Consider the following 26871-nt stretch of genomic DNA (forward strand, 5'->3'; position numbering starts at 1 on the left):
TGGGAAAAAAAACAAAAAAAACCCACTTAACATTAACTCAAAATAGTCTGGTTTTCATCCTAGTTATGACAAGAGAGCCTTTATTTGGGGGGAGCCTGGAAAAATCCCCCCCACCAAGACACACTTGCACTTAAGGTCATGCCACACCATTTCCCCAGGGTTAAGGTCATGACTTCGCCATTTCAAAGGATGGATTTTTCCTTTTAAGTTTACTGATGTTTGAACCATATTGTTGAATCAGCCAGCCTCTCCTGAAACTTCAGATTGGACTGAGAAAGCAGCTGTAAAAATCTACTTCAGTGTTTCTAAGCCGCTTCAGTGTGAGGATATTCATACAAAACAGTATCATTTTGTTTTTGTAGTCAGTGATCTTGAAGCCCGTTAACACTAATAGTGTTATAGTGATCTCGCCACATACCACAGGGTGAGCAACTCCAGGCCTCGAGGCCTGGTGTCCTGCAGGTTTTAGATCTCACCCTGGGTCAACACACCTGAATCAAATGATGTTTTCATTACCAGGCCTCTGGAGAACTTCAAGACATGTTGAGGTCATTTAGCCATTTGGATCAGCTGCGTTGGATCAAGGACACACCTAAAACCTGCAGGACACTGGCCCTCGAGGCCTGGAGTTGCCCACCCCTGACATACCACATTTCCAACCATAAATCTGAGCGTACACACTTCCTGTCAGTCCTAGTCTTTCATCTACCAGCTGTTAGGGTTAATTACCTAATAGTTTTACTTCAATAAAGAGGCAAAGATTAAAATAAATCCTTTAATAATAAAAATAAAATTTTGTTTTAAAGTCTATATCTTCATGCAGCAGCTCTTGCATGAATCCTCCGTTGTACGTGTGCAACAGCAGCACTGAGCTCTCTCCGAGTGATGACTTTCAACCTGTTTGACTTGGACAGCCGAGAAGCCTCTAAGCCTACAAGCCTGAGCAGGACCGGTCTGGGGACACCATGCCTCCTGGTCAGAAACTCAGGACTTCTTAGTCCAACAGGACTAACCTGCAGAAGAAGAATACAACGAAAGAAGTGCACGTGAAACCAGTCCCTCATCACATAGGAACATGTACAGGCCAGACAATTACAGTGTGCATTCTGACCTCTTTATGAGCTCTGTAGATGAGAGTGGAGTAAGTATGAATCCTCTTTTTGGTGCGTGGAGGGATCCTACGCGTTCCATGAACAGCCGCCTTCATGTTTGCTGTGTCAAGTTCCTAGAAGGGGAAAAAAATGTCATGAAGAGAAATCACCTAGTGAAACATGCAGAATCTCTTTTATAAGGCCACTGGTGAAAGCAAAAGGGCGCGCAGGGAGTGAAACTCGTGCTCTAATCAGCACAAATTGGAAACAGCTTTGCTTGATTAGGCTTAATTATTTTTACCCACCTGGCTTTAAAACCCTCAGTGGGAGGAGGGAGAAATGCCATGCTCAAACAAACACAGGAACAGGACACTCGCTTATTTTGTTTTTAAAAGTTGCTTCTGTTGATAATTATCCACGTGCTTGTCACCTGCAGCATTTCAAATCCCCTCAAAAACAAAATAACTAAATAACATGAAATAAAATAGATCTAGAAGCAATATATACAATGCATGCATTCATTTTACGTTTATGAGAGACTTTTACCTTCAGAAAAATGGTTTATAAATAAAAAATAGTACATTGATACATTTGTGAAATAGTAATATCATCTATGTACTTAGACTCTTAATTGAATTCTTTTTTTTTTTAAATTTTCTTAATTTAAATTTGTTTTTTTATTTTTTTAAACATTTTTTAAATAAAAATAAAGTTAAACAATAAATACGATACAATTTTATGTCACTCTAGTTACATCACAGCAAAGAACCAAGTATTAAAAACCAGGTTCCTTCATTCCTTCCTTCAAACCTGACGTGATAGAAGAGAACTGCAAACATTTGAGGATGACATCCAACTGCAGGTCCTTCTGTCCAATCATATGGATCACTAGGCCCAGCATCAGCCACCAGCATCCATCTCTCTTGCTTTCACTCTTGTACACACACACACACACACAACTCTAGTGTGGCAATTGGGTGCGCTGGTGTCTTCTTTTTTTTTAATGCAGGATTTTTGACTTGACCTCTGTGACCACATGGAGATTTTCCAGGTATAATGGCATTAATGGTGATGGGTGAATAGCTGTAGGAGGGGCTTTGTTAGATAAGGATGGCATTAGATAAGGCCATTAGTGTCCCGTGGATTATTGTAATCCAGCCTTCCTATCACTACTAGCTTGAATGCTCAGTCTATGGTCAGTCTGGTCTGGTTTGGAGCGGGTTGGAAGATGGCTCTCATCATACAACATTTCCTGCTGGGCCTCCTTCTCCTGGGAACAAACGGTACAGTTTCACTCTTACACTTGCACTGATATTATATTTTATTACCAGTGTGTGTTGTGTTTATTTACCTTTTCTTAATGTGGTTAAACTAACAGATTGATTCACAGATTTTAGTATCCAGAAAGGGTGACTATGATGTCCTAACAGTCCTGTTTTTTTCTTCTTCTTCTGTGCCTCATCAACTGGCTTTTTTCCCTCCTGTCCATCTGGCTGAACAGTGTTCATCAGTATTTATGCTCAGGAGGTATGAAAAATCTCAGCAACCCAGCAAAATGTCACAGATGATTTAACTGTCACAGTGTTAGGATTTGCTTGTAAAGAAAAAGAAAGAAAAACAACATCAACAGCAAAACACAGATAACACCAGAGTTATTATGTTAAATTATTCTCCTTTTATCATTTGTAAATGAGCTCTATGTCAATTTTCAGCTGATAAACGTTGTTTATGTGTGTCTGCATAAGAACCCTGGGGCGTGGACTAACAAGTCCTGCAAATGTGATTGTGATGGAGGCGAATCACAGACGGAGGTTTACTCCATTGGGTCTGGCTCATCTTTGGTGCGAGGAGTGGACTGCATGCCGGGTGAGAGCCATTAAACGTCACTCTGAGTGGACATGAATCATATAAGTAGCTTAAATCTCAATCACTACTTAATTTATTCATAACATCAATGCGCTTTAACCCTCTGTGTCAAGACTTATTTACTAATGAGATTTATTACGTGACTTTTGCTGATCTACAATTGCACCACTAAAGTGATAATAGTTCTTAAAAGGAGAAGGGAAGGGTGTGTTAGAACAAGAATTAACTGTTGTTTAACCTGTCTGTACTTAACAGTGATTTTTATTACTGATTAATCTGCTGCACAATCAGAGAATTGAAGTGAACTGAAGACAAAGTAAGACTGCAAATCTTCATATTTGAGGAGCTGAACGCTTTAATTTTCTGGGACTCTTGCTTGAAAATTGCTCAAACGATTATCGCTGCTGATACAAGTAGATGGACAGTTTCAGTGTGTGCGCAATTGTGTGTCTATAGTTCGTGTTCATGCAATGAGTGCATTAGGCTCCAGATTTGACGCCGCAGGGTGGATGGACATGCTTCACTGGACATCCTTGGAGAAAGGGAAGAGGGGGGGGGGGGGGGGGGGGCATGTGAAGAAACAGAAGCTACCTGTGATAACACTGCACAGTCCTCCAGAATTCCCATTTCAGTTACAGGAAATCTGCATTTGGATGTTTTGAGAAACACTCAAAAAATAATCTCACTGCAGCGCCCAATAATAGCTGATCTTGAGTTTTCAATCGTACCATATTCATCCTCAAACTGAACGCTCTCTCTCTGATGCTCTCTCACTTTGCCAACTTAGCCTGGGATTTAGCTTTTAAACTAAATCCCAGTGAAATCTGTAAACCTGTTTTGTTTTCCTATTTTTTTGGACCTCCTACAAAGAAACTACAAAAAAGGTCTTCTGACAGCCTCACGTGAGCCTGAGAGCTAAAGATCAGATCTGAATCACGTCTGACTCGATGAGGAGAGGAGCTGACAAACGAGTGAATCAGTGTGTTTGAGCTGAGCCGCAAATCACATGGCAACCAGAAACAGATAGGAGGAAGACGTTCTGCCGACTATCATTATATTAGACCATGATTCGGAGATTACGGGGCTCATAATAGACCATGCTGATCTCACAATTACAGAAACCAGCAATTACTGCTACGTGGATGAGAACTGATGAGTGAGAAAGACTTTCCTGCCCGCTCTGCGTCAGGGTTCGCAGAGTTCCTCAATCCACGGAGTCTCACCTCGCAGTTTGCCTGTTGATTCAGCCATCTGAATATGTGTTGTTTTAGTCAGGAAACACATTAGGGAGGACTACAGAGGCATTTGCATTACTGTTATGTAAACACTTATCTCCTGACTCACACAGACGCTTCTGCCGGGTGTGTTGTAATACTGGGATTAGACAGGATGCAACCCTGTGCCAGATAGGCTTAAGCCAGTAGTAAACAAAAGAGCAGCAGGCTACTTCTACTACAGTTTCTGTTCCATGTGTCCACAGCTGATGTTTTTCTCACTCATGTACCACCGTCTCTCTCTCTCATTCACATATTTAAAGGCTTTATTTACCAAGTAAAGGAGTGGCTCTCGTGCGATTTTAAAGGAAGCGAGAGAACAACACGGAGCCAAAGCCACGGAGAGCAGAACATGGCCATCTGTCTGTCTGCTGCCCTAATGGACATCACTGATCTCTCACCACGGAGAATTAAACTGCAGGATTTTAGGATGGGATATGGGTCACACAGAGGCTCCTAACAGTGGGGGCCACGGGAGCGAGAGGGTGTGATTATGGGAATCTGCGGGGTTAGGAGAGAGGAAAGGATGGCGAAATGGAGAATTAAAGAGAGGCTTAGTGGTTTGATGGTCTTTATATATATATATCTATATATATATATCTATATATATTTGTGATGCACTGCTTGGCTTAAGCTAGCCATTTGTATTCTCTTCTCTCAGGGTGACAATATTAAAATCTCATGGCCACGAGAACTTTCAGCGAAAGAAGACATATTACCTGAAACTAAGAGCGTTCATATTAAGTTGTCTTCGATCTCCTTTGCAGAGTGTCCCTACCACAGACCTCTTGGCTTTGAGGCTGGATCAGTGAGTCAAGAACAGATTACCTGCTCCAACCAGGACCAGTACACTGGCTGGTTCTCCTCATGGGTACCGAGTAAGGCGCGACTCAACAGCCAGGGCTTTGGGTAGGTATATATATATATATATATATATATATATATATAGGCCAGCACCACACAGCCAACTGTTGTGTCTCTTTAAAAAAAAGATCATGACTCTTACCATCTGTGAGGAAAAGTGTAGTAAACACACTCCTTATGTATATTTTGTTACTTAAACACACCAAAATGCTCTTGCTTAAAAAACCATATAGATGAGACAAAATGGGAAAAAAAAACATACTGTAAGAAACCATACAGAATCTAGTAGGACTTTTTAAAAATGCTAAATATTGTATTTTTTAAGCATTAAGTTGATTCCTTTCTTTCATTTCCTCTCTTTCCGAAATCAAAACATCATATCGCATGTTAAAAACTGTCAGTTTCCTCAGAACACAAAACAACAGGATTTTATCTTTAGAGAAGATATTGTAAAAACAGCAGTAAATTTCTCTGTCCTGCTTTGTGCTAAACTCTCGTGACCAACTGTGATATTTGTTGTATAAATCAGTGCTGATATTAAATGTTTTTCTTTCTCCTCCAGCTGCGCCTGGCTGTCTAAGTTCCAGGACAGCAGTCAGTGGCTGCAGATTGACTTAAGGGAAGTGACGGTGGTGTCAGGGATTCTCACTCAGGGCCGCTGTGATGCCGATGAGTGGATTACCAAGTACAGTGTTCAGTACAGAACAGATGAGAAGCTCAACTGGATCTATTACAAAGACCAGACTGGAAACAACAGGGTCAGTTAAGTGCACTTTGGATACACTGACGTTCAACACTTCAAGTATGGAGGCCTGAAAGTGCCTAAATTAATAAATAATATGACATGAAATGTATGAAAATATAATATAAAAAAATAAGGAGTCTGTATTAATTGACCTATAGTTCCTTTTATTTTTTCATCTTTTTTGTTTATGTATTTATGCAGTATTTGACAGTTAAATAAAATACTAAATTAAATGGAACATACATAAACAGAGGAATCAATATAACAGTAACCTAATTCAAAAGACATTTATGTCAGCGAATTTAATTGCTGCCAACATTTTTTAAATATATTTTTTCTATGTATTCAATGTACCCCCCCCCCCCCCCCCCCCCCCACACACACACACACACACATACACCTGCCACTTATGGCCGGTTTTAACTAATCTACTAATCTACACCTTAATCTTGCTTTTCTGTTTTTCCTCAGGTGTTTTATGGGAACTCTGACCGGTCCTCGTCTGTGCAGAACCTTCTGCGGCCGCCCATTGTTGCTCGCTACATTCGCATCCTCCCTCTGGGATGGCACACACGCATCGCTCTGCGCCTGGAGCTGCTGCTCTGCATGAACAAATGCATGTAACCCCCCCACCCCCCACTTCCCCCAACCCCCACCCCCTTTAAAAAATACAAACAAAACAGCTAAAACACACTTACATAAATGCATTAAAACAGGTTTGTTTGATATGTACAATGAGCTCTCATTCACTCCACTCTGCATTGTCTGTATTAAACCAGTCTCACTATGGGGACTTCAATTTGGGGAGTTCTCAATAGCATTTGCAATGAAAAGGCATAAACTGAAAGCAGTAATTAGGCATGGAGAGGGAGAGGTAGCGTTGCTATGGCGGTTGAATCTGCGCTCATGTTAGAAATCCAAATCGTTCTGTGATAGGTCAATAAAATTCTGTCTGCTTCTCCTGATAATCTGAGCGTAGCTGGGAATTTACACAGTCTTAAGTCTCCCCTCCTTATTTACCTTAATGAATCGGTGTGGTAGTAGTCTGCATTTTTCATATTTTCAGCAAATCCCATGAAAAGACCGAAAACAACAACAAGGTCATCCTAATTACAATTACTGTTTGCATTTACAGCATTTTTTTAAATTCAGATTTTATTTATTTAATTTTGAATGTTTGTTTTGCTTTTTTACATTTCTAATTAATTATTTGTCCAAATATAATATATAGTAAACAGTCATATATACATAATTTATCATCTGGTGGGTCAAATTAGAACAAATGCATATTATTGTGCAGCTTAAACACCAGTTACCACCAGATGTTGTGCACAGCTGTTAGATAATCGGATAGGTGTAACAGACTGCTGTCTTTAGTCTTTTCAATGAATTTGTTAGTACGGATTTTTTTTTTTGGTCTTATTGCCTCATTTGAGTCACTGTTTTCTTGTTTGATTTTTTTGTTGTCGTTTGGTGCTGTTGTTAAAAATTCCTGATTGCTTTCTTTAATGTTATATTTGAATTTCCCGTTACACTTAGGAATACATTGCAGAGTTGAATTGCTCTGAAGATGTTCTCTTTATTGTATTTTTAAACCATGTCCTTGAATAAACAAATATGTGTCTGTTTTTATGTTGCGTCTGTGCTCCAAAACAAACTCCGAGACATTCAAAAATGTACAGTTGGCATTTATTATGAGACCCTATCATTTTTAAAGTAGAACGGTCAGTATAGATACTCTGTTATTTTTTATTTACACCCTGTCAGAAGTGGGAAACAGCTTAATGACAAAAAAAGAGAATTGATGTTATAGGAAACACATTCATATTTCTGAACAAAAAGTCTTCTTCTCATCTCAGTTTTCAGCGTGTGCGACCTGCTGAGGGTTGAAGCCTTCATTTCCATCTGACGCGTTGAGTCGATAAACTAACGTAAGGCTTCGGGTCACTAGCAAGGTAAACTTCATCATCACTTTGTCCCATTAGTGATATAAACAAACCCATGTCAGCAGTCATCTACAATCATTAGCAATGAGGATTTTGTACACAAGCGCACAACATGAGACAGTTTTACCTTCTGTGGGATAAACTTAAGAAAAATTTAAAAAATGTATTGCAGAATGATGTGATGTCACATACCAACAGTTGCCAACACTTGCTGTAATCACAGTCTCCTGCAGGAAATCCTTCTTTGTGCTATATTTGGCTCAAATCCATCTAGCTGCTGATTTGGCTAATACAATCTGCATCACTCCGAGTCTTTTTATGAGTGTTATTGCTTTCAGTCAACCATCAAGTTACTGTGATTGATTCTTATTTTCACCAAATGAGGATCCAAACTTTTCATGGACCATTTTTCTTTTCTTTGTTCCTTTTGTCTGTGATGGCATTTTTGCTTTATGCTTTCAAATCACAAAGGTATGAAAGGGAATTAAGGCCACTGAAGAAAAAAATTTGAGGTCATGACTTTTTTCCCCTTCAAAATCCTGAGAAAAACAAAATCTTAAGTCTAACTTTAAACTAAGAATTCTCTGAGAGAGAGATTTGTTTGAGAGTTAATCATAATTTTGAGGAAAATTCAGAGTTTTGAAGAAAAGACAGACATTGAGAAAACTGAAGTCAGATTTTTGAGGAAAAGGTCAGAATTCTTAGATTAAAGACAGACTTTTGAGAAAAAGCATGAATTGCTAAAATCAGAATTTTGAGAAAAACAAAAAAAGTCAGAAATTTGCAACTGAAGTCAGATTTTTGAGGAAAAGGTCACAGTTCTTAGATTACATCCAGAATTTAGAGAAAAAGTCCGAATTTTGGGAAAAAGCCTGAATTGCTAAAATCAGAATTTTTAGAAAAACAAAAAAAGTCAGAATTTCCCAACTGAATTCAGATTTTTGTGGAGAATGTTAGAATTCTTAGATTAAAGACAGACTTTTGAGAACAAGTCAGAAGTTTGAGCAAAATGTCTGGAAAAATAGTCAGAATTGTCAGATTAAAGAATTATGCAACTGAAGTCAGATTTTTGAGAAAAAGTCAGAATTCTCAAATTAAAATCAGAATTCTGAGAATAATGTAACAAGACTGTTTTTTTTGTTTTTGGTCCCCCCCTCCCCAGCGGCCTTAATACTGTTTTCTATTAAGGAGGACAGAATGAAGAATAATGGAAAAACTGGGGAAAAACAATGCTGTATACTTCCCCTAGGCCACAAAATGTTTTTCATTCTACACACCTCAGCTTTACATTGCCCACAGATCAGAAGACAATTAGTAAATGCTTTAATGAACAATCAAGTTAAGTAAAATCATCCCTGATTATGACTGTTAATGTTAATAGTAATGCAAATTGGAAAATCAAATTCAGATTTACAAAAGACTTTTACAAAATTCTTGATAACACAAGCTTTTAAAATGCACACAGGAAATGTAAACACATATTATAGGATAAGTCTGGTGTTATTTCATATAATTCATGACGTCAGCAAAGTCCTATGAAAAGCCCACACCCAGCCAGTGGGGGAATGTAAGAAACCACATTCACTCAAGTACTGTACTTACTATATTAAAATGAGCATATTCTCTACTTTAGTCAATAAGAAATTTCAATAACAAATTAAAATGAATCTAAAGACTTTTAGAGCACATACACCCCACTTTGGCTGCACAGACAATGCATTTGGAATTTCTGACAAAATAAATAAATGGATAAAGATAAAGTATTACCAGACTTATCCTTTAAGATCTTAAAGGTTGCAGGTGAGGTATGCCTTTTTGCAGAGAGCTTCCCTGCCGTCTCAAAACACTTTAAATTTTCAATGTCATGTTAGTTAAACCTCCCTCACTAGAGCTGCGTGGTGATGTGGGCGAAGATGCCCGTTAAATGGTTTTTAAGGCTGTGGACAAAACCAACATGGCAGCAACAAGATGCTGGAAAGCTGTTTGTCACTAAACGAACTGAGGGACTGAAAAATGGGCAAATTTGAAAACTGCGATAAATGGGAATGTAAGATAAAATGACCTGACAATTACAATATGTGAAGCACAGAGCCTAACAGTCTCACTCTGGCTGTTCTGCTACCAAACCCTGCTAACAAATAGCCCAACTTGTCACAAAACGTCAAAACTGATGTCATGAGGGTGATGGGCAGATTTGCACTATTTGTAATATCAGATATTTTATATATTTGTCAGTATTTCTTTTTACATTTTGATGAAACAATCAGAAAAAAGGGTAAAAACAACATAACATGATAATCTGCTAATAACATATCAAATCAAACAAACAAACAAAAAAAAAAGACATTCACCATTATTAAATATTCCTTGTGACATATTGTATTATCAACACATAAATATCTATGCATTTCTTTGTGTCGAAACTAAAGCTCTTGCAATTACACATTTAATTCTATATTACCTTATAATATTCCCATATAACCTACATACTGTGTCATTTATAGCTTATATCCTTGAATTTAAAACAAATAAATATTTCATAAATAATGTTAATATAAATCATTTTTTATGTTCTTATCAAATATCAGAGCTTGAAAAACATTTGAGTTTATTGGCCACTGCTATGACAGCGGCCGTCTAATGTGTTGCAGTAGCGTCCTGTGAGCAGAAGATGGCAGCAAAGAGGCCACATGGGCAGTGTCTCCTTGACAGGGATGATCAGCTTATTCTGATGTAACCTTGCAAGTAGAGGCAGACAATAATATAGAGCTGATACAGTACTGGCATCTCAAGAAAGGATGGGCCCTTCCCTATCTTTGCTTCCCTAAACCACACTGTCCCAGGTGTTTGGCCGGTCAACGTCTAGGCTTTTAGATTTCAGAGGCATGAGCATCGACAGATTACTACATTTCTGAATTAGGACTTGATCCAGTGAAAAAGGCTCTTGTGTAGACCTTTACTGCAGTACCACGATGTCTGCATTCTGGCAGGTGCTTCCGGGATGGAGCTGCATTGGAGGTGGTGTGGTTGAGAGGTTTTAGAGGGCGGTCTCCTTCAGGTCGTTGAGGTTTGGCATCCTGGTGCGGGAGGCTCGGGTAAAAGTGGGTCCATTCTGACCCGGTTTGATGCCCAGCTGTTCAGGGGTGAACTGAGCGCCCTCTGCCCGCTGTAAAGCAGATACGTGCCAGCTGGACTCTATCTGTCCCGGCAGGGGGTAGCTGGCCTTGCGGCTCTTAGCCTGGGTGGAGCTGCTCACCCCAGTGTGCCCCCTGCTGTCGGCATGACCTCGACCCTCGGGGTAGCCTGCTTTGGAGGAGGGCTGAGGAGGGTTGGGCATGGGGGCTTGGAAGCGCAGGTCTTGAGGAGGAGGTGGAGGGGGAGCCTGTCCTTGATTTGAGGAAGAAGGGGAGAGGTGAAGGAGCCTACGTAGTGACTTGAGTGGTTGGCTCTGGCAGGGGGGGAAAGAGACACCACTGATGAATTATCTTAAAAAATAAGACTATATTTTTGTTATTGTTTACAAATCTCATGACCAAGCCCAACAGTGTGTCACATCTGCTGAGGCCATGTGACAGTAGTGCAGGTAACTGTCTGTTGAATTCACATTGGCTCAAGGATGCTATCCCCAGGTAGCTATCTTGCCTAAAATGTGCATTTCGATTAGTGAGCATGGACCTGAGGAGGACTATCTCCTGCTGTGTGCCACATGAAACAAAGGTCAACTTCAGACAAAACCCCGACCTGATTCTCGTGACATTGTCTGGAGTTGATGGGTGAAAACGATGTTTTCTGTCTGCCGAGTACTAAAGCCAGTCTCACACACTGTTGGGAGAATCTAGGTCAGTCTCACATGCACTATAAAGCAGGAGATTGTCTTTCTCAGCAACATTACCAGCTATATTCTTAAATTAAACAGTTGCTTTAATAGTAAATAGCTGGCAGGATAAAACTGATTTTAATATCAGACATTTGTGTTTTAATATATCTTTTGTTAGGTAGGGTGACCAGATCCCAAAAGCTAACTGTGGGTCAAACAGTATGTTTATGTGGCACAAGGCAGGAAATGCTACTAATGTTTCGGTTACTTTGATTTTAATTAGTGGTTTGTGAAGAACAAATTGCAAATTGTAACATTTTAAGTTCCATTATAAATAAATGCAATAAAAATAAATTCTAGCTTAAGGTTTGATTTTGTTGAATAGTTTTCTTTCACTCATTTATTCCCTTTCTGTCCCAATAACATTTAAACCTTAATGGTTATTCCAGCTGCTGTTCTCCCTGCTAATCATCTTTGGGTTTGAGTAAACCACTTGCTTCCTTTGAGACTAACACGTGTTGACTCCACTAAATCAGAATGTGGGGCATTGTCTCACTATGTGGGTTGGGGGAACGGAGGATAAAACACTGTGCTGTCCTACATAAAGTGGGACACCTGGGCGCCCTACTGCTGGGTAATGTCTGGAAAAGTTCAGGTCTGCACTGCATGTGTGGAAATAACTTCCTCCTTCGTACTCCTAAAAGCATGAAAGTAAATGTAGGAATAATGCGAGAATGGCATTAATACTAAATGTGCTTCTACAAGGCCTGTTTTTTTTTTTTCATTCTTAAGGTTCTTCTTAAGGTTCAGTTTTAATAAAAACCTTTGACCTTTTATAGATTATACAGTTTCCCTTTCTTTGGGCCTTGAGTCTTGGGAGCTTTATTGTGACACTTTTTATGAGCATGGCGCTATATATTCTAGTTTCGTGACTTCAGTATATAATTTATAGGAAAACTTAAGTATGTATGACAAGATAAAGTATTGTTCTTTTTAAAAATCGAATAAAAAAAATCAGATGAAAGACTCAAACTGGGTTGTGATCTGCAGATAAATCTAAACTGAAGATTAAAGTAGGCACATACCTGAGAGTGTGAGTCCACTTGTTTGTCCGGCCAGTCAGTGACTCTCTCTCTCTCCCTCCCTCTCTCCCTCTCTCTCTCCCTTTCTCTCTCTCGTTCTCGCTCCCGTTCCCTCTCCCTGTCTCGGTCTCTGTCCCGGCTCTGTTCCCGGTCTCGATCTCTGTCTCGGGATCGCTCGCGGTTTTTCCGCCGGCTGCTGTGGTGAGAGGACGACTTGGAGCTCCTCTGCAGGGACAAGTGATCCTGTCCGTTCCCAGGAACCTGACGTTCCAGAAATAGAAATATGGAAGTGTTATTTTTAATCCAAAACAAATACATAAAAATGATGATTGCACATCTCACTAAAATCCCGGTGAAGCCCTTCATGCACTGCTCTGGCAGAAACAGACATAAGACGAGAAAGTGGCGATGATGATTGTCCTATGAAAAAATGCTTAACTCTCTGCTCTGGTGTCTGAGTGTGTTTAGATAAGCTTTAATATAAACTGGAGATGCAACTAATAATTAATTTCATCACTGGGCAGTTTGATAGTTGGTCATTTGTTTGCATAAAAGGTCAAAAAGAAAAATGATACAAACCAGCGACAAACAGCAAATTCTTACTGTTGGTAAAATGAAACTAGTAAATCTTTGGCCTTTTTTCTTTTCGCTTTATACAGAATTACTCAGCTTCATGTACCAGTTGGCTACATAAGAACTACTTAAAGTGTACTTCTTTTCCTTATTACAGTTCTGTATTTTTTGGACTATATAAGGAGTAGTTTTGCACTGTTACTTCAAAATATTTGATTGTATATTGTACACTCATGCAGCCCTTCTATTCATCCACTGTCTGAAACAATCTGTTTTAGCTCCTCCTTCTTTAACTCCGCCTCAGTTTAATACAACTTTCATCTGATTGGTCGCCCTTTACAAACAAATAGTCTTAAAAAAATGGGTGGGGCTATTGTGCTTACCGCCATATCTGTCTAGCTGAGTTGACCATACTAAGAAGAACAGATCAAAGAATTAAAAAAAAAAAACCCATTCTATAAGTATTTGTATTTATAAGTTTAGCCTAAGCTTTTACCTCATAGGGATTATTTGCACATAGTAGCATCATTATCAGAAAATGTAACCGGGTGCACTACAAGTAAAGAAACAGAAAATAAGGAAAAGAATAATCAGCTCCCTTTAGGAAGTGCTGATAAGTTGAATTATCTGCCATTTTCCCTGTTTCCAGCCTTGCTAAGCTAGCTAGTTAGCCTAATCTAGCTCTCAGAAAGGAGCTAAATGAGCACATTTTATGAAATAACTATTCATGATTTCAGCATTATTACACAACATAGCAAAGAGACCAGTAATTTCTACAGCAGGAGTGTGTGTTCGTGTGCTGAACATGTTCGTGACCCTCTCATGATAAAATGATGCCTTACGCTGGCCTGACAAACAGCACACTGCACGTTGAAATGTCTCACGATGCAATGTGAGTGCAACGTGAATGCATTTGACAAACGTTATAGCAAGACAAAATGGATGTGAAAACAGCGTGCAGCATTAAATATATATATATATATATATGTTTGTGTTTGAAATCCTGTCAGCAAAAAAATTTCTTTAGCCAATCAATCAGTCAACTGAGAGGATTTCAAACTGGGTCATTCCAGTGAGTGCAAAATAAGTCAACATGCAGCCACAGCGTCGGGGTTAGATTACTGGTGAGGCAGGGTAGGGCGCGGCAGGCTGGTGTTGTACCATAGGCGAGGCGACTACAGGTAGGACTTTGACAGCTGAGTTGTGCTTTAAGCTATTTTTAGAGCTAAAGAGGGGAAAAAGGCTTTTCTTGATGCTGGGATTCCTCCCGTCCTCCATGTCGGTCTGTGGAGCAGAAGATGCACAGCCACAACTCTAAACACAAATCTCTGACATCCAAGAGAAGAATAACTGCAGAGTAGGAGGAATATGTGATAAACAGGAAGCAAAAAAGAGACGGTGAAACTTCAGAGCAACTTTTGCTTTAAGATATTTTAAGAGCTTTCTAATAAATTTGAATTTCCCTTTAATCTTCCTAGATGTCAGTGTTAAGCTCATATGAAACATTTTTGCAAGAAAATATTGACACTGCAGATTCTGCCTTACAATCAGTACGTGCTAAACTCAAAAGGCGCACAGCACAATGGAACCAAAATACAAATATTTGATTTGAAAAACCAGGTGACAAGAATAATCTTATTAATAAAAAGTCATTAATAATCTTACTATTTGTGACTTCTTCTTTTTCTTTTTAATGGCTCTGAAGAAGCCTTGCTTTTCCTTCTCTTTGGCAGGCTCTGGAGGATTCATGACCATTGCTTCTGCAGTAGTCCTGCATGGCAAATGTGGAAACGTTTCATATAACTTGGATTATAACGTGCATGGGAGCAAACAAAATACATAATACAGTAATACATAGAAACTATACAGTATGAAATAACACATGCAGCACAGTAAAGGAGTCTAACTTAATAATCCTCACGATTTACAATTTCAAACCAGCTGCATGTGAAAACGGAAACACTTAATCAAATTATTCATGCTTTGAAACAGAAAATCTAAAAAAATATGTTGTAATAAGGAATCTGAATAAAATAGTCATTACGTAAAAAACAATATACTCTTTCTGAGGAACTCAGGCTTCTTCTGTAGCCACTGCCACCACAAACAACCCACTTGAAGAATAAACAAAGCAAAACCCAGTTTTGTGATTTTGGTCCATGTTGACATGATAGCATCACAGGTTCATTGGTTGCACATTATAAGAATCTATGGTTCCACTACATCCCAAATATGCTCTATTGGACTGAGATTGGGTGACTGTGCAGGCCATTTAAGTACAATGAGCTCAGTGTCATATTTAAGAACTCTTCTTTGGTGTATTAAGAGTTTTTTTCCCATGTGCTATGTGCAGAGGTGTTTTTTTCTGTTCTCAAACTGATCTCCCTGTTGGAGCTCAGTCTGGGGGGAGTTATTTTTTTCTCCTTATCTTTCCTCGTGTGGCGCATTTTCCATTGTTATACCTCTCTGACCTGTCTTCCCCATGTGATGTTTTGTGTAATGTATGTATGGTCGGAGGGTAAGATGGCGTCGCCATTGCGTGCAATAGGTCGGCAGCCTTATGAAATTTCCCCTTGTGGGACTAATAAAGGTATATCAAAAGAAACCAGTTTGTGATTTTTTGAGCTTTGTGACACGGCACATTACCCTGCTGGAAGTAGCCATCAGAAGATGAGTACACTGTGGTCATAAAGGGATGGAAATGGTCTACTCAGATAGGCTGTGGCATTTGAACAATGCTTTGTTGAGGGTAATAAGGGTCCCAGAGGGTCCCAAGAAAATATCTCTACACCAGTATGAGCAGCCATAACCATTGACAGGCAGGATAGAGCCACACTTTCATCTTTTTATGCCAAAGTTTGACCCTAAAATTCAAAGGTTGCAGCAGAAACTAAGACTCATCAAACCAGGCAGCGTTTTCCACTCTTCAACTGTAAGGCTATGAAAACTCTAGCATCAGTTTCCTGTTCTTAGCTGGGAGGAGTGGCACCCAGTGTGGTATTCTGCTTCTGTAGTCCATCTGCTTCAAGCGTCAGAAATGCTCTTCTGCATGCCTTGGTTGTAATGCGTGTTTTTTGGATTTACTGTTGCTTTCCAGTAACCTTGAAGCTGTTTGACCTCTTACACAAATAAGGCTCTTTCACCCAGAGGCTGCTGGTCACTGGATATTTTCTCTTTTTTGGATCTATGCAAACCCTTGAGATGACAGTGTGGGAAAATCAGAGTAGATCAGCAGTTTCTGAAATGCTCAAAAAAAAAACCATACAGCATTCAACGTTACTTAAATCCTCTTTTTTCCTCACTTTGATGCTCAGTTTGAACTTAAGCAGATCATATCTACATGCCTAAATTCACTAAGGTGCTATGTGATTGGCTGATTTTATGTTTGTATTAATGAGCAGCTAAACAGAGTGACTGGTAAGTGTATATAGAACACCTGCAAGTACAGATTTTATTAGTGAATTAGTTATCTTAAAAAAAACCCAACTCAATAAATGTGACAATCTCATGGAATAACCCATCATATATATAAAGAGTTTATATGTATTCAGTGCAGCAGCACAGAGTCTGAACAATAGATCTTAATTGGTGTTAATGACACACTGTCATGTAACAGCGAGAAAAAAAAAGTCAGACACTTTAACAGCAGGGATGATGTTCAGATCGGGGAAGGAAACTATAAAGAAGAAAAAACCAAAACAAAACGTTTTCATCCATTAATGTCCTGCACGTCTGACACACTCTGTACTGGACGTGCACAATTCTAACAGCAGGCTTAACAATTTAAAAGTTGTTCATGTTTCTTTAATCCACTGTTGTTCCTACAGTTACTGCACTGCTGCGTCAACATGCCACATAAAGACTACAAATGAACTCTCACCAGTCAAAAGCAGTCTGGCGTTTGGAGTGGTTGGCCATGGCGACAGGGTCTCCGGGTACAATGGGTACGACTGGCCCTCGACTCTGGCCGACGCCGTCGTGGAAAGAGGAGTTATCTGGCCTGGGAGAAGGGACTGAGGCGAAACAACGAGAGGTGGAAATGACTGTTTTTGATCATTTAAATATGATAAATGTGTGATCTTTGATCTGCTTTGTGTCAAAAAAATAATAAACAAAAGAAAGAGGAACCATACAGGTTTTACTGTTATTTCTTGCTCCTTACCTCGATAAAAGCTCCCTACTCTCCGAGGCATGGACTCAGTGAAGATCATCCGGTTCTCCTTGGAGGAAGCTCCGTCCTCAACATGAGGGTCGTGGTACATGCCAACCTAAAGAGTGCACACATCGTGCAGACCCACGAACACACACAGGGAAACAGGAACATACAATTTTTTTTCTCAGCCTTTTTCGTTTTAAGCGACATTCCTGTTTAATCTCACTTCATCCCTTATCATTAGCTATCACAGTCTTTTCTGGCTTACAACACAAACATTCAGGACATCTTAGCGCTTTTCAGTGAGGCTACATTTATACCAGCGACAACGTGCAGTGAAGCTGTTGGCTTAAGTAGGAACACAAAAAGAAAAGCAGTCAGAAGAGCTACTCTCTGTGTTTGCTGAACTGGCTGGAGACAGGGAGGAGTCGGGGGGTCGGACCTCGTTTTTAGAGCGCTGTGTAAGAAAAGCAGCAGTGTTGTCCCGCGTAGAGTCTTTGATGGGGGCACAAGGGTGGCTCATGTCTTTAGGGGACTGCTCACTCTGTTGAGAAGACGGACAGCTGCAGGTCAAAGCAGACTGGAGAAGCAGCATGAAGCAGTGGCAATGATAATGCGAGACAGTGACACTTCCTACACACACACGCACATCAAATCATGAAACACCCATACTCATAAACACACACACGCGCACAGACAGTCAGTGCACATAACAAAGGAACATTTCACCCTTTGTTCCGCTTCCATTGTTTAATATCTTCCGCGGATGAGCTTTCATACATTTCAGGAACTGTAATTTTGTCTCTGTGTGATTTTTCACCAACCTGCTTCATCCTCCATCATCTTTCTGTAACTTAGAACAATTCCAAGAAAACAGCCCCAGTTATTATTGCCTTCAGACGGGCTTTTAAACTGCAGACGCAGAGCTTTAGTGATCGTGTTTGGGAAACAGAAAAAGGTTTTCAAGCACTTACTGAAAAGTTAAAACATTGACGCTGCACCCACCTCCCATTATCTCACGAGAAGTTAAGTTAAAATGTCAAAGTCTTTTACGAATGAGCAACACCTCACCTGCCTTTTCTGCTGACCTTAGTGCTTTCCAATCACTGTCAACATCCCTTTTAAAACAATTTTTGACACATCATTTATGCGTTATTGTGCCACTATTGCTGTGGAGGTTGAAATTTTGTGTGTTTTGGGCAATTTTACTTGTGTTTAGGACTTATTTCTATTGTACATGAGTAAGCGGCAGCCTGTTTGGAAACACCAAAAACAGTTCCTCGAATGGCCACTTGGATCGGACTCCAAAAGTGAGTCAACCCCCACAGAGGCTCCTATTAAATACCCAGGTTTACAGCAGGAATAAGCATGCTGACAGTCTGACACAAAGCTCTTTTGAAATATTCATACGGCTTATTTATTGTCCCTTCTTGACAAATATATCGGGGTGAATAGTTCTTGCACTTCACCCATTTTAGTGTTATCAAAGCTTAGTGTCTGAAAGGTGCTTTCTGAACTAATTCATGTCATTGAAATGCACCATTTAACCTTGTTTGTGGTTTGCTGTTTAATTAATTGTACTAGCATTAGGACAAATGTGTTTAAAAGTGGGGCAGCAAACAGCAATTTTAGTTCTTTTTAATTTTGGAGGACTCTGGACTGGGTCGTTAAAATGTGGAGAGATCCTGGTCAGATAATTCTGGCATAAAGAATGGCAATGTGTTTAGAAATCCTTATGAGCGATGACTGGTGTTGGTTTTACAGATTGGTGGGGAAGTGTGTGGGGAACTACAAAAACTGCTGTCACCATTCAACATAATGCACCCTAATTTAAGCTTTTCATTGTGTGTCTGTTGCTATTTTAGACTCAATCCCACCACGTTCGAGGCACTTTCTGCCACTAACCCTCGTCATGTCGTCCGTGCAGTCCTCCCTCGAAGAACTCACTGAGTGTCCAGCGAGGGTGGTCCTGTGCTGCAGCTGTGGGGAGAGGAGCTGCAGGCTACTGGCTCGTGTTGGTATCGCCTGCCCCGGCGGAGGCAAGCCCGCCATCGCCGTCTCCACTCCGTGTGGTCGGTGGCGTTCCCTTCTCACGTACATGGAGTGGCGCTGTGGCCGCTGCTGAGAGGAGAAAGGCGAGGTATAGCCGAGGCCGTAATGATAAGACTCGTGAGGGGAAGGCAGAGTGTGAGTGGAGGGCATCCCAGGTCCTCCTGGGTCCAAGAGCTCCGGAGCACCAGCGTCCTCTGGAGATGAGAAAAGAAGTCAAAGTTAGCAGAGCGATAAGAAGTGAACAGTTACAAGTGTTCTACTATTTAACTGACCAAACTAATTGAAGTGATCAGGCTAATCTTTTTTAATTTCCTTGTTTGTTTTTCTTGCTGGAATCCACTGTGATGATGTGTTTCGTTTTTTTTTTTTTTTTTTGAAAGCTTTTAAAGTGTAAAATGAATAGACTTGAATGAAACCTACCTGGCACTAAAGATTTATGTCTGGATTTGTGCCTGGATGAAGAGTCCAGCGTGCTGCTCTCCATGCGGGCATTGCCGCTGCTACGAGAGGCAGGGCTGTGTCCAGATCGATCACTGTGTCGAGTAGAGGGGCTGCCAGGAGGCCCAGAAGGACCTGAAGGGGTGTTGAGGTCTAAACAGCTGGCAGGGAAGAAGCGGGCACTGGGTCCCACCCCAGCTGTCGTGTTAGAGTTTGGGTCATCCAGGTGGAGTCGACCGTCGCTGAGATTCCCCACAGATTTGGCATCGCTCAGTCCGCTGTGGCTCTTGGACAGACTGAGATAGGACGCTGAGCTCTTAGAGGATGAGGACATGGATCCGTGGGCAGAGTCGGCCATACTGTGGGCGTGTCGACTGTGTTGTTTTTCTGCCCCAGACTGTAGGGTGTTAGTTTTGTTTTCCAGGAAAGTGTGCCGACTGACCTGCTGCTGCTGCTGCTGCTGTTGCTGCTGAGAGCGAGAGGAGCTGGGTTTGCCGTGGCCATACTTTACCCCATGTCCCTGGTCCGGCAACTTCGGGGAGGGCCCCAAGTTGAAATCAAACTCTGTTTTGCTTTTGGATTCTTTGGGGCTGAGCAGGTGTGGCAGGTTGTTGTTAACCAGATCTTTGCTGGAGGAGATAGAACGATTAAGAGTCTGGGACATGTACTGGCCCTTGGGGTGCAGAGTCGGACTTAAACTGGATGGTGCCGGTTTGTTGCCGTTGAGAAAACTCTCATTCCCGAGGTGATGGAGGTCTCCGTGGCGAGGGAGGCTGGAACATTCTTTGCTATTGGAACGACGGCTTGAACTCTTAGTGTGACTCCTGTAGGAGCAGAGGGAGGGCCGTTTAGCATGGCGTTCTAATATTTACTGCTGTAAACCAAAAACACCATCTGGATATGACAGTCTATGTTTTTAAATTGAAAATAATCTCTTATACAAATATTACAACCGTTTATTAAAGTGCTTGTGGAAGCATTTCCTATATGACATTACAAAAAGTTATAGTATTTTACTTTAAAAATATATAAAAAAAAATGTTTTCACCCCCCCCCCCAAACCCCCCCCCCCCAACCCCCCCCCCTCCCCCAAAACAAAACAAAACAAAAAACAACACTGATCTGTCCGGTTTCTAAGACCTTGATTCGTGGCTTATTAGTTTGATGTAGTTTTATATGCCTTGATGATCCATCATCGAGAGCTGTATCTTGGTCAGAGAACTAAAAGTGTAACTTTCAAGCACCAGAAAAAGCATCTTATTAAATCAATCTATATGATTTTCCTGTCAGCATGGTGTCAGAACCAAAGTAGTCTATGTAAAGTACAACTATTCTTGCAAACTCTGATTCTGTTTGTTATCCTTTCTTTCATTAAAATGTTACGAGCTTATCAAGCCTTAGATGAGCATTTTAATCTAAAATATACAATTTGAGGCGAAGAGCTTGTTTAATATTTTTCAGTTCCACATCTACAAGTGAGTCAAAATAATGATAATAACTTATTTTTGATGTATCTTTTTGAGTCCCAAATGAAAAAAAAAGCAAAAAAAGAAGCAGAAGAGAACAACGAGGAAAGAATCTGAGCAGATGCGTTGAAAGAAAATATTCTGTTATCTCACAAAAGCATTGTTTATATAGTTATAAAATACAGTCGTGTGAAAATGAAAGCCAGTGAAGTGTTATATATCAGGACAGGTTTATTTACTTATTTAATTTAACTTTTATGAACACAGGTTGAGACTCAATGTCTCATTTACGAGAGAGACGTGTTTCCGACAAACATATTAAAATGACAGCAAAAAATATCTAAAATTAGATAAATACAACCCCAGATGAACTAGAACATGTGGCCTATGACACTGTGTCATTATCTGTTTAAGAAAAACTAAATAAAAATGCAGATACAGTGTTCAAAAAGCCAAATACACTCAAACTGCTTCCATAGGAATTCGTAGGGTAAGTAGCAGCCGGGGTCTAATGAAATGCACTTGATTAACTGAACATCAGAAGGTGCGAGCATTTAAGCGTTATTTTAGAGTAACAACAGTTTCTGGCCATCAGTATTGGAAGGTTTATAAGGCCATTTCCAAACTAATTGAATTTCATCACTATACAGTGGGAAAGATTACTCACAAGTGTAAAACATTTCAGATAGCTGCCAAGAGTGGACATCCCAGCAAACTCACTCTAAGGTCAGACTGTGCAGTTCTCAGAGAATTTCAAGAAAACCCAAGAGCTGCATCTTAGACTCTACAGCCCTCTGTGAGCAGGTTAAAGTTCACGACACTACAATTAGACAGACTGAATAGTTGACTGAATAGGAAATGGTGCCAAGATTGAGGTTCCTGTCTCGAAAAATAACACGACAGCACAGCTTTGCTTTGAAAAGTCGCATCTAAACAAAGACCTCTGAAGCTGTCCTTTGGACAGAGAAGAACGAATTGGAGATGTTTAGTCGTTATGCACAACGCCACATTTGAAGAAAACCAAACACACTTTATGCTAACTGTCAAGCACGGTGGTGTAGTGGTGATGATTTGTGCTTGTTGAGCTTGTTTTACAGTCTTAACAACCATGAACTCCTCTGTATACTAAAGTAATCAGGAGTCAAACCTGAGGTCTGATAGCCCGATGCAAACCTGGTCAACCAACATGACAACAACCACAAGCACAGCAGCAAATCTTCAGCAGAATGGCTGAAAAGGGAATGCAGAAACTAAAGAGAGTTGTGCATAAATTAACACTGCAGTTTCTGTCAGTGGTTCTGATCAATTTCTTATTTTTGGCCTTTATTGACAGATACAGGGAAGAAATGACAGGAAAGCAGAGGGAGAGAGAGGAGGAAAATATGCAGCAAAGTGCTGCAGGTCAGACTCGAACCCAGGCTGGCCACTCTCATCCATATGGCATGTGGTTGCCTGCTCAACTCAGTGAGCTAAACTGGGTTTTCAGCTTTCAACTTGGGCTGGGATAAAAAAAGAAAAGAATAAACAAACAAAAAAAACCCTCCACTAAAACAGCATTGGTTTTAAAAAAACAAAGAAACACTAAATCTTGATGTAATCAGATACATCAAGATACAGATACAGTATCTGACATTAGATGTGATGAAAAGTCCATCACTATAACACAGCATTAGTTCCAGTGTTAACACAGAGACATCCAAACGGGGCTTTGTAAGATGACCGCATGTAGACAGAAGCCTGAAGTAAAGGATTGCTGTCTAACCTTGTAGGAACCGTGTTCTCTCCATGATGGTGTGTTTTTCTCTTGGAGGAGCGTGGCGGGTTGGGAGAAGCAGGCGGAGGCCTCTCTCTCTCTGCCTGCCTCAGAGGCTGGAAGGCTGGATGGTTCAAACTCTGCTCTGTTAGGTAACGCTCAGTAGGGTTGAGCAGCAACAGATTCTGATTGGAAAAAGACATGCACGTAAAGGGAATGATGCATTTTAGTGACCCCTGTCTCAGGTTTCATATACGATAGAGCAGTCTAATCAATAATTCTTATTCTTGTGTGAGAGTTGGAATGTTTCTTGGCATTTTACCTTCATCAAATCCAACATCAAACCACTCAAGATGCCTTGGTAACGTCTCTCCAAAGTCTGAGGATGAGTAACTGATGGAAACTGGCAGAAGCACAAAGACACAAACACTGGATCAAATTCATAACCAACGCAAACTTTCTGTGCATTAAAGACTACTATTACGATTTCCAATGCACAGTTTATGTAGCTGCCAGTAAAAAAAAACAAAAAGGAGCTCTCACTTCAAATCACACAGAAATCTATCAGCGGATCACGCTGAACAAACTACAAAGCGTGCGCATACACACAAGCACACACACAAGTCCTGATCGTCCCTCTGGGGCATTTTCTTTTGCTGCTAAACTGAACACCAACCACCTATCTCATGAGTCATAGCAATCCACTCAGTCATGGTGCTGGGAACACTGCCACAAAAGAGAGAGAGAGATTTGACACAAAGCTGAGATAGAAGGAAAGGAGGTAAAAAAAAAAAAAAAACAGAAGAGGAGGGCGAGGAGAAAGGAGATGAAAAAGTAGAGAAGAATTCAAGCACAGTTAGTATTTTGTACCCTGATTCCATGAAATCGAGGGTTGTTGTAGAAGAGTTTCATCTGTTCTGCAGGAAGTGGCCCCAAAACCTTCTGAATGGTAAAAAGCTGGCGACAAAAAAAGAGAGAAATATCATTAAAAACACCACCTACCATAAATGATTCTTTTTCTTTTAATATTTACGCAAGTCTGTAAAAGATATATGCAGATCTCAAGCATCAAAGTTCATTCTTGACTTTGTAAACAGCAGTTAATCCCACACAAATAATCTCACTTCAAGATGTATTTGTGGACAAGGAGTTTCCAAAGCTTCAAAAAACAGTGCAGAGCATCTACAGCACATTTCTGTGACAGCCGGGCAAACCGATGAAGATCATGTAACACGATCGAAGGTGGCAGCACAACTAGGGAACAGATGATGAGCTCATTTTGTTCTCCATTATAGTTTTTTATTGTTACACATTTCCAACAGCGATGTTTTATTACCTAACAAATCTGACGATGTGCACATTTTAGACAAGGAGGAACGTTTTCGTTTCTCTGGAGGGGTGAACGTCTGCTAAACCAATCACACTCTTCGTCAACCTGATTCAGCACAATCTTCAGCAGCTGCTTTCTGCCCAGTAAAATAATGTTCACGTGAGCGGTGAAAGCGAAATGTTAAAGATGTGAGTTGTAAAATCAAACCGACAGGAAACACTAAAGCCATATATCATGGATTTATATTTTACAGTATCATACATATAAACGACACACTGCTCAACCGCAATACAGCTGACAGGTGATTTGAATCATTTTGATCATCTTGACGCATATGATGATCTGCTGGGACACTCTGGGCTCTGATTAAACTTTGGGCCCCTGAGCCCCGTGTTCCCAGACTATAATGGTGCTGGTGATTCTTCTTCCTGCCCCTTGCCCCTTAGTTTCTCTTCAGTCCTGGGTAAAAACTCAATTTAACAGCAATTTTTAAAAAAGTATGTTGACACCCTGATATAAAAAATGCTTTTTCTTAAAAACTGTGTGTGGTAAATATTTAGTGGTATAATAATAGACACATTTGTCTAATAAGCACAGTTTCCCAGTTCAATCCTGGAAGGAGACAAATCCCTTTATGGTTGTGTCAGGTTACGGTGAATAAAGGAGCTGGATAAAATACCGTCTTCACTTTATAAATGATAGCTGTTTTGCTAATATAGGCAACAGCTGCAGCTGATAGCGTTCTGCTAAGCCTCACCTTTGATAATTCAACTCACCAAACTTGACCTGTTGACCATGTTTGTGGTGTTGGTGCCTTTCGGAGCAATGGAACTATTGCATAAACTATAAAACACACTGGCTGGAACAACCTGTTCAAGAAGTCCGTGTTTCATTTTTGGTGATTTAAATTTATCATTAAGACATGATCATCTGTTGTTTTATATCTGTCTCAATTTCACTCAGTATAACACTTCATATATATGTATATATATTTATAATTCTTTCTGGGTGTTATTGCTTAGAAATATAGTGTACAATTTATTTAGATCTTCATCAGAGGTTACAAAAACTCAAAACCACAGTATCATAAATGATACACCTGTTGTTAGATGGTTAAACACAGCATGCTGTCCAATCAACGAAAGTGCTTTAAATGAGAGCACCAGCCCAGGTGCACTGACCTGAAAGTGATGCACATTGTTTCCATAAATTTCCTACTAAACTTGTTGGAAAGGCAAATTGGACACATAATCCATAAAGTGTTTGAGGGCAGGCCTGAGACAGATTATTTGTGTTAATACATTTTCTTTCTTCGATATATTGATGGGTTGTGTGCAAGCTAACAGAGAGACCGTTTCTTCTGGTGCACAGATCTCAGAGCTCTGATGGACAAACTTGTGATTTGGGGATGAATAAAATTTAATTTGACTTGCTATTAAATTTCCAAAATTAGCGCTCATCACCATCTCTGAGATCTCCACCCGCTCGCTCTGTTGTCTCCCAGTTGCTTTATTTCCGACAACACAATAGAAATTTCTCTTGCCCAGGTGTGAAGTCCAAAAAAGCCCCTGTAACTGTAATTTTTACAAGAGGACTCTCAGTAATTCTTCTTTTGTTTTATTATATCAGAGAAGAAACCAAAGTGGGCATTCTGTCAGGTGCATAAGCGTCAATGAAAGATTATGAATGCCCGTTCCCTTAATAACAATCTGAAATAAATAGATAAAACCTGTCAGCCCACCTTAAACATCACACAGTAGGACTTTGAATGTGAGATTTTGATTTATTTACATCAAAAGCTATTTCCGTTTTTCAGTCAGCCTGTTTAATTAGCTATACGCTTCACCCTTGTTTCGGCTCACCAACCTGATCAATCTCACTTTCCCCTGGAAACAAGGGCTGTCCATCACTCAGCTCCCCGAGGATACACCCCACCGACCACATGTCCACCGCCTTTCCATAAGGAGCCCTGAGACGGAGAAAAACAGACAAATATGTAATCATCAGCAAAAAGACCTCGTTAATTAGATGGTAGGGTGATAATAATGAGAGAGGAAATGAAAATGGCGAGGAAAAAGGGTAAAAACCAAGTCCCCGAATGAAGAGGAGACGATTATGAGAGGGATGACAGCGGGGCGGGGGTGACAGAATTCACGGAGGTGGTGCAATTAAAATAAAACGATCGATGTTGTGTTTTCTGATGGAGAAGCTCATAAAGAAGATGGTCATTTCTGAGGGAACAGAGCTGAGAAGTCTGGTGAGAAATGGTGAGAGATCTGGCAGCAGAGAAGCAGAGGAGAGGTGGTGTTGGAGGGAGAGAGTATTTGAGTGGGCGGCATTCAAACGCTGTCTCAATAAATGTTCCAGGGCATTTACTAAATCAGGCTACAGAACCGAGGCTAGATGACGTTCAGCTGTCTC

General features: G+C 40.3%; 2 protein-coding genes and 1 long non-coding RNA gene across 7 annotated transcripts in view; 1 reads left to right on the top strand and 2 right to left on the bottom strand.

Moving 5' to 3' along the window:
• Positions 1-761: 761 nt before the first annotated feature.
• On the bottom strand, positions 762-1690 carry LOC146525430 (uncharacterized). The gene is made up of 2 exons (XR_014873276.1): positions 1112-1690; positions 762-1013 (listed from the first exon to the last, which is right to left on the bottom strand). It is a non-coding gene; the product is annotated as an uncharacterized LOC146525430 (long non-coding RNA).
• A 565-nt stretch (positions 1691-2255) lies between these two features.
• Positions 2256-7468, top strand: rs1a (retinoschisin 1a). The gene is made up of 6 exons (XM_085167605.1): positions 2256-2374; positions 2593-2618; positions 2837-2957; positions 4999-5140; positions 5658-5853; positions 6312-7468. Exons 1-6 carry the CDS (start codon positions 2284-2286, stop codon positions 6462-6464), a joined length of 729 nt encoding a protein of 242 aa, XP_085023731.1. The 5' UTR covers positions 2256-2283; the 3' UTR covers positions 6465-7468.
• A 1618-nt stretch (positions 7469-9086) lies between these two features.
• Positions 9087-26871, bottom strand: part of cdkl5 (cyclin dependent kinase like 5) — a 41718-nt gene continuing 23933 nt past the window's right edge. For 2 of the 5 annotated variants that reach the window (XM_085167464.1, XM_085167458.1), the window contains exons 9-21: positions 26317-26419; positions 23991-24077; positions 23443-23523; positions 23130-23305; positions 19884-20725; positions 19317-19657; positions 17854-17955; positions 17421-17526; positions 17139-17271; positions 14924-15029; positions 14381-14542; positions 12689-12946; positions 9087-11234 (exon numbers count right to left, since the gene is read on the bottom strand). In XM_085167464.1, coding sequence (XP_085023590.1) covers positions 10824-11234; positions 12689-12946; positions 14381-14542; positions 14924-15029; positions 17139-17271; positions 17421-17526; positions 17854-17955; positions 19317-19657; positions 19884-20725; positions 23130-23305; positions 23443-23523; positions 23991-24077; positions 26317-26419 — 2908 coding nt within the window. In that variant the 3' untranslated portion in view covers positions 9087-10823. The remainder of the gene's footprint in view (positions 11235-12688; positions 12947-14380; positions 14543-14923; positions 15030-17138; positions 17272-17420; positions 17527-17853; positions 17956-19316; positions 19658-19883; positions 20726-23129; positions 23306-23442; positions 23524-23990; positions 24078-26316; positions 26420-26871) is intronic. The other 3 variants (XM_085167472.1, XM_085167480.1, XM_085167489.1) reach the window with 3 other exon arrangements.

Source organism: Neolamprologus multifasciatus, chromosome 1, assembly GCF_963576455.1.
Source record: "Neolamprologus multifasciatus chromosome 1, fNeoMul1.2, whole genome shotgun sequence".
In the NCBI taxonomy this organism is placed as follows: Eukaryota; Metazoa; Chordata; class Actinopteri; order Cichliformes; family Cichlidae; genus Neolamprologus; species Neolamprologus multifasciatus.